This window comes from Prosopis cineraria, unplaced genomic scaffold, assembly GCF_029017545.1.
Source record: "Prosopis cineraria cultivar Desert tree isolate PC_DT_omini unplaced genomic scaffold, ASM2901754v1 PC2, whole genome shotgun sequence".
Lineage (NCBI taxonomy): Eukaryota > Viridiplantae > Streptophyta > Magnoliopsida > Fabales > Fabaceae > Prosopis > Prosopis cineraria.
This window is the reverse complement of record NW_026555333.1, coordinates 7,243,987-7,251,876: the sequence shown is the minus strand read 5'-3', so window position 1 is coordinate 7,251,876 and position 7,890 is coordinate 7,243,987. Positions and strand designations below refer to the sequence as shown.

The window sequence follows — 7,890 nt, the reverse complement described above, 5'->3', positions numbered from 1 at the left end:
TACACTTACTTTAATCCTCATAACTACATCCTCTTTATATACAATTAATTTTGAACTAAACAATATCTAAATTTTTTTTTACCCTGACCGTATCCTCTTTTCTATCATATTTACACCAAAAGAGTCAAATTTATAAGGTATTTTGACCAATGTAAAAGATTTAATTCGACATATAAACTAATTCAGTTCACCAGTCCCACTTGAGCTAGAAAACCAAAGAAACAAGGCTTATGATGTTGAAGTTTGCTTTGATGTATTAGCCAATAATTTTAAATTTGAAGGAGAATGACATTAACAACGAGAAGAAACAGCCGGATTTTCTCTAATTCCCTTATTTTCTAATGATTTTGGAGGACTCTGCTTTCGTAGATTGGCTTACTCCAGACTAATTTATTTGTTTGTCTGCTATAGGTTGTTCGAATAAAGAAATTTCAAATCAGAAACTTACATGGAAAAACTCAGCTGAATATTCGAGCACATGTAGCAATAGAAATACATATCCTCGAACAATCCAGTGCGAGGGAGAGGCCATTTCTGAAATCAGTGTTGGTAAGGATCCAAGCTTCATGAGTTTCTCTGCATGAAAACCAGAAGGAAACTCGGCGGGTTTTTCTTAGTCGATTGAAACCAGGGAGCAAAGCAGATCACAGAAAATGGAAGGTGGTGACATGAGAGTGGCCAGTGCACGCATAGGCAGCTCTAGCATTTGGAGAAGCAGTGCTGCAGATGTATTTTCAGGGTCTTCACTCAGGGACGACGATGAACATGACCTTAAATGGGCTGCAATTGAGAAGCTTCCAACATACCTACGTATGACGAGGGGCATACTCGCCGAATCCGAAGGTCAACCTCAAGAGATTGATATAAATAAACTCGGCCCACTTCAGAGGAAGAATCTCGTGGAGAGGCTAGTCAAGATTGCAGAGGAAGATAATGAAAGGTTCTTGCTGAAGCTCAGAGACCGCATTGACCGGTAAGTAACATGTTTCTTCTGAGGTCTTGTTGTACACTCTTGGTATGATGTTTGATTATATGACTTCTTACTGTGGAAGTGCAGCGTTGGGCTGGACTTTCCTACGATTGAGGTTCATTTCGAGCATTTAAACGTGGAAGCAGAAGCTCATCTAGGAAGCAGAGGATTGCCCACAATCTTCAACTTCTGTGTTAACATGTTAGAGGTAATCATATATCATGAGTTTCTGATGTTGTTCAGTAATACCTAAAGGTTATTTATAAAAGCAGTATGCTTACCAGTTACTATGTGAACATGTTCTGTGTTTTTCCCAGGGTTTCTTGAACTCTTTGCACCTTCTTCCCAGTAGAAAGAAGCCGCTCACCATTCTTCATGATGTTAGTGGGATCATCAAGCCTAGAAGGCAAGAGAGTGCAGCCTCTGAAATTTCCGTATGAGATTCTTCAGAAACTCTGTAATTCTCAAAATAAATTTGTCTGGCTTTTGTAGAATGACATTGCTCTTGGGGCCTCCAAGCTCTGGAAAGACCACATTATTACTGGCACTGGCTGGAAGACTCAGTAAAGATCTCAAAGTAAGAAAAATAGAAACCGAAAATTTCTGTGCTTATTTCAGAATCCACTTCATCCTTACTATCTCTTTTTTTTGTTGCTTTGAACTTAGTTTTATGGGCGAGTTACGTATAATGGGTATGGCATGGATGAGTTTGTACCTCAAAGAACATCAGCGTACATAAGTCAACATGATCTCCATATAGGAGAAATGACAGTGAGAGAAACGTTGGCTTTTTCAGCAAGATGCCAAGGGACAGGAAGCCGTTATGGTTAGTGAGAAACCTCACATTCAACCCTGTCTGAACTATGAATGATGTTCTTTAACCTGTGACTGAATTGTTTTACGCTTGAGCGACTTGCAGAGATGCTGACGGAATTATCAAGAAGAGAGAAGGCAGCGAATATTAAGCCAGATCCTGATCTTGATATTTATATGAAGGTGAGAACCTTAAAGTTGATTTTTCTCCTCCTTTCCCTGAAAATTCAGTCTACAAGAATTGTTTATTTCTTGACTCATCTGAATTCATTGAATTTTCAGGCGGCAGCACTAGAAGGCCAAGAAACCAATGTTGTAACAGATTATATTATGAAGGTACCAGATGAAGTTTAATTAAACTTGTCAGTTGATTATAACTTTCTTTGGGCACAAACTTAGTTCTTCCTGTTTTTGACACACGGAAGATTCTGGGACTAGAGACATGTGCTGATACGCTGGTCGGAGATGACATGATTCGGGGAATTTCTGGCGGGCAAAAGAAGAGAGTCACAACAGGTAAGGGACAAACTTCTATCCACTTGTCTTACCAAACCATTTAGTACGTTGATTCATGGAACTTGGTAATGATAAATCTCAGGTGAGATGCTGGTGGGACCAGCAAGAGCACTTTTCATGGATGAAATATCAACTGGTTTGGATAGCTCTACCACATTCCATATGGTGAATTCTCTGAGACAATCAATCCACATCCTTAATGGAACAGCCGTTGTTTCTCTTCTACAGCCAGCGCCAGAAACCTATGAACTATTTGATGATATAATTCTCCTTTCTGATGGACATATCGTCTATCAGGGTCCACGTGACAACGTGCTTGAGTTCTTTGAATACATGGGCTTCAAATGCCCAGAGAGGAAAGGAGTGGCAGACTTTTTGCAAGAAGTAATCCCTACTTTCACTCAATTGTTTTCTTCTTGTTCATACAAACGACTCTCTACTAAACTCTTGTCCATCCATGTATGTGACAGGTAACATCAAGGAAAGATCAAGAACAGTACTGGGCAAATAAAGATGAGCCATATACCTTTGTCACTGTAAAAGAATTTGTGGATGCATTTCAATCATTTCACGTTGGCCGAAAACTTGGTGATGAACTTGCTACTCCATTTGACAAGTCCAAGGGCCACCCTGCTGCTTTAAACAAAAAGAAGTACGGTGTTAACAAGAAGGAGCTGCTAAAAGCTTGCATATCCAGAGAATTTTTGCTCATGAAGAGGAATTCCTTTGTCTATATTTTCAAAACACAGCAAGTAAGTCTTGTAGTTGAAGCTGTAGAATTCGTTAACAGTGTTATTTTAACTTGACTGATGATCGACTCGTATGTTTCAGCTGATTGTAATGGCTCTCATAACAATGACGCTATTTCTGCGAACTGAGATGCATCGGGACACAGTAGCAGATGGTGGCATCTATATGGGAGCTCTGTTCTTCGTACTCATTATGATTATGTTTAATGGATTTTCGGAGCTATCTATGACCATTGCGAAACTCCCTGTCTTCTATAAGCAAAGAGACCTTTTGTTTTATCCTTCTTGGGCATACGCTTTGCCTACATGGATCCTTAAGATTCCTATTACCATAGTTGAAGTTGCTGTTTGGGTGGTGTTGACTTACTATGTTATAGGCTTTGATCCAAACATCGAGAGGTGAGTAAAATGTAACAGATTGACATGCCTCAAGCTTCTAACATTGTTCCCAGATTTCTGCTCATAAATATTTATTGTAGCAGGTTCTTCAAACAGTTCCTTTTGCTCCTGTGTATCAATCAAATGGCATCTGGGCTTTTTCGATTCATGGGGGCAGTTGGGAGGAACTTAATTGTCGCAAACACTTTTGGGTCTTTCTCTTTGCTTGCAATTATGGTGATGGGTGGATTTATCCTTGCAAGAGGTGAACTGATACTGTAATTTAATCTCAAAGAAGCATATTTAATTGCTCTCATTTTCCCCCTTCTTACAGAATTTGACAGAAACCTTTATTTTCTTCAGATGACGTGAAGAATTGGTGGTTATGGGGTTACTGGTTCTCACCCATGATGTATGGTCAGAATGCTATAGCTGTGAATGAATTCCTTGGGAATAGTTGGGCACATGTAAGCAATAAAATCAAACTCAGTGATGTAAACAAAAGAATAAAGGATTGTGATCAACGTCTAATGGTATATGAATACTTTTTGGGCACTTCTAGGTTCCTCCTAATTTAACAGAACCATTAGGAGTACAAGTTCTTAAGTCACGAGGGCTCTTCCCTCAAGCATACTGGTATTGGATTGGAGTTGGAGCTTCCATTGGTTACATGTTCTTGTTCAATTTCCTTTTCGCTTTGGCCTTGCACTATCTTGATCGTAAGTATCCTCTTCACATACAATTTAATTGTTAATATTGGTTCAATGAGCCAATGATGGAATCGATTTTCTGCAGCATTTGAAAAACCCCAAGCAGTAATATCAAAAGAGGACTTGGCCGAGAAAAATGCTAGCAGAAACGGACAGGTCATTGAACTATCATCAACACAACAAAGGTCTTCTGGTAGGATCACAAAATTCATAAACTACTCCACTTTACATACCATGTTCATGATGCTTAAGATGATCCGTATGATCACAAAATGCAGAAAAAGGGAATGAAAGTCGAAGAAGTGTGTCATCCAGAACACTCTCTACAAGAGTAGGTAATGTTAGCGAAGCAGATCACAATAGGAAACGTGGGATGGTTCTTCCTTTTACTCCTCTTTCTATGACTTTTGACGAAATTAGATATGCCGTGGACATGCCACAGGTAGCACAATTTACTTCAAAAAGACCCTTTTATGCAAAGACAGTACAACTATAAAGAAATAACCATGCATGGTTTTTGTAGGAGATGAAAGCACAAGGCATTACTGAGGATAGACTTGAACTATTGAAGGGTGTTACCGGAGTATTTAGGCCAGGAGTTCTTACAGCACTAATGGGCATAAGCGGAGCCGGAAAAACTACGTTAATGGATGTGTTGGCTGGACGAAAAACAACTGGACATACTGAGGGATCTATAACTATATCAGGCTATCCAAAGAAGCAGGAAACTTTCGCTCGCGTATCAGGATACTGCGAGCAAAATGATATTCACTCTCCCCATGTCACAATTTACGAGTCTCTGGTTTACTCAGCATGGCTTCGCTTACCCCCTAAGGTTGATGCTGCCACAAAAATGGTAAAACTCTCTATGGGTTTCTCAGGTTTTCTTTTACTCTTTAAAATTCAAAGTCAATTCTTAGGAATCTTGTTGATTGATTGTAGATGTTTGTTGAGGAAGTGATGGAATTGGTGGAGTTGAAATCATTAAGAGAAGCGCTTGTTGGGTTACCTGGAGTAAATGGTCTATCTACAGAACAACGAAAGAGACTAACAATTGCAGTTGAACTTGTAGCCAACCCGTCTATTATATTCATGGATGAACCAACATCTGGCCTTGATGCCAGAGCTGCAGCTATAGTAATGAGGACAGTCAGGAATACTGTAGACACAGGACGAACCGTAGTTTGCACAATTCACCAACCTAGCATAGATATATTTGATGCTTTTGACGAGGTAAATATCCCTTTTCTTCCCCCCCCCCCTCCAAAAGGCTTAAAAGGAACTTTCCTGCCAAAAAAATTCAAGTCTTGATGGTGGACATTCATGTTGTTGCATCACTACAGTTACTTCTATTAAAAAGAGGAGGCGAGGAAATTTACGCGGGACCTTTAGGCCTGCATTGTTCTCATCTTATCAATTATTTTGAGGTCAGCACTAACTTTAACGAATAACAAACATGCAAACTTGGGGAATTCTCAGTCAGTTTAATGTTACTGTAAGGTGTGTTTGATGTAGGTAATTAACGGGGTTCCAAAAATTAAGAATGGCTATAATCCTGCCACGTGGATGTTGGAGGTTACCTCAGAGGCCCAAGAAACTGCACTTCAAGTTAACTTTACCGAAATATACAAGAACTCTGACATGTATAAGTATGGCCTCAAATTTAAAAGCAAATTGCACATAGTCATACACTATTAGAACTTTTTGTGGTTGATTAACACTACACAACTACTTGCATTCAGGAGAAACAAGGACATGATCAGAGAACTGAGCATAGCACCACCAGGCTCAACCGACTTGTACTTTCCAACAAAGTACTCACAATCATTCTTTAGTCAGTGCAAGGCTTGCTTTTGGAAACAACATCTGTCATATTGGCGAAATCCACCGTACACTGCAGTGAGACTTTTCTTCACAACGGTCATTGCTTTATTATTCGGAACCATATTTTGGGATATTGGCTCCAAAAGGTACATGGAGTACAACATATCACAATCAAATACAGCCATGTTTGTCATTCACAACAGTCATCGCTTTAACTTTTCATCTAATGCAGGCAAAAGCAACAAGATCTTTTCAATGCAATGGGATCGATGTACGCCGCAATACTGTTCATAGGGGTGCAGAATGCTTCATCAGTACAACCAGTGGTGGCCATTGAGAGGACAGTCTTCTACAGAGAGAAGGCAGCAGGAATGTACTCTGCCTTGCCGTATGCATTTGCACAGGTTGCTATTGAGATCCCATACATCTTCGTACAAGCTGCCATATATGGGGTCATAGTATACGCCATGATTGGATTTGAATGGACGGTCAACAAGTTCTTCTGGTACCTCTTCTTCATGTTCTTCTCCTTCTTATACTTCACCTTCTATGGAATGATGGCAGTGGCTATGACACCTGATCATAACATTGCTGCTATAGTTTCCTTTGGCTTCTACCTAATGTGGAACCTTTTCTCCGGATTCGTCATTCCCCGAACTGTAAGTACCTTCATTGCTGCTCCTTCTGCTTCATGTTAGTAGAGACCATGTGACTTACAGAGGTTCAATTTTGTTTTTGAAACAGAGGATTCCAGTATGGTGGAGATGGTACTACTGGATTTGCCCAGTGTCTTGGACCTTGTATGGATTGTTCGCTTCACAATTTGGAGATGTAAAGGACACATTGGAGTCTGGAGAGACAGTGGAAGAGTTTTTGAGGAATTATTTTGGGTATAGGCATGATTTTCTAGGCATAGTTGCCGTGGGGGTTGCTGGCATTTCAGTGTTGTTTGGACTTATCTTTGCCTTCTCAATCAAGGCATTTAATTTCCAAAAGAGATAAAGATTCTCAATTTGTGGAACTTAATGATCATATACACATGCAGACATACATACATGTATATGTAAAGGTACTCATTTTGGTTGTGATGGCTGGAAATGGTCTTCTTCAACTTGTCATTCTAAAAGCTTCTGTGTTGCTGTCACTACATTGGAAGGATGATTACAAAAAGTTTGAAAAGCGAGGCATTGGACGGAAAAAAGAGAGAAAAAGAAAGCAAGCTTTTAGAAAATGAAGAAGCATCCCATGGAAGTAAGGGAAACGTGGAACACACGTTGTCGAGGTTGTCGTTTTTGCTCCACATTTTCTTCTTTGTATGGTACACCTACCTCTAATCATCATTGGATCCCGGCTCCTCAAATTCATTTTCATACAAAGGTCCACCATATCTCTACTTAGGGTCCTATAAATGAACAAAAAATACATATTTAATTTTCATTTTTTAATATTTATTTTATATCTCATTTTTATGTTATGGTATATGATCATTTATTTATTTGAAGTTTCAACGCCATTCAACAAGTGATGATGACAACTCGACAACCTGATTAAAAGGTGTGGCTCAAGGGCTACCCTAGGAGTCACTTTGGGAAGAGATATTAATCAGTTCTATTTTCATCTCTATCTCATCCACCTTAATTGATTGGCCAAGCGAAAAAAAAAAAAACAAAAACAAAAAGATTGCCATAATTTTTCAAAAGATATGTTTATTTTTTTACCATCAAAATATGTGTTTATTGAATTGTAGTCGTGAAATTAAATAAACAGGATAAAATTACATTTTAATTCAAGAAGTGATGCTGAAACCTCCCCAACCTGCTTAAAATTTTCAACTTTGCTTCTCGTGATAAAGGGTGAGGCTGAAGGAAAACCCTAAGCTGATTGGCCAAGGAAAAAAAGGAGCCGTGTTTAAAATAAGCATAACAAATAT

At 39.1% G+C, this 7,890-nt stretch overlaps 1 protein-coding gene across 1 annotated transcript; it reads left to right on the top strand.

The window, feature by feature from the left end:
- Positions 1-441: 441 nt before the first annotated feature.
- On the top strand, positions 442-7,429 carry LOC129303632 (pleiotropic drug resistance protein 1-like). Its single transcript, XM_054943066.1, has 23 exons — positions 442-973; positions 1,058-1,178; positions 1,288-1,376; positions 1,463-1,547; positions 1,637-1,796; positions 1,890-1,966; positions 2,066-2,119; positions 2,209-2,299; positions 2,382-2,683; positions 2,770-3,051; positions 3,131-3,447; positions 3,531-3,691; positions 3,790-3,893; positions 3,989-4,145; positions 4,222-4,329; positions 4,415-4,578; positions 4,660-4,992; positions 5,079-5,369; positions 5,480-5,563; positions 5,652-5,785; positions 5,879-6,106; positions 6,193-6,619; positions 6,705-7,429. Exons 1-23 carry the CDS (start codon positions 654-656, stop codon positions 6,960-6,962), a joined length of 4,347 nt encoding a protein of 1,448 aa, XP_054799041.1. The 5' UTR covers positions 442-653; the 3' UTR covers positions 6,963-7,429.
- Positions 7,430-7,890: the final 461 nt, after the last annotated feature.

Excerpts from the sequence above, each read along its gene's own strand:
- LOC129303632 (XM_054943066.1), top strand. The coding sequence starts at position 654 with ATGGAAGGTGGTGACATGAGAGTGGCCAGTGCACGCATAGGCAGCTCT. Across the intron at positions 1,179-1,287 it reads TCTGTGTTAACATGTTAGAG|GGTTTCTTGAACTCTTTGCA; the intron begins GTAATCATATAT and ends TGTTTTTCCCAG. Across the intron at positions 5,786-5,878 it reads AAGAACTCTGACATGTATAA|GAGAAACAAGGACATGATCA; the intron begins GTATGGCCTCAA and ends ACTTGCATTCAG.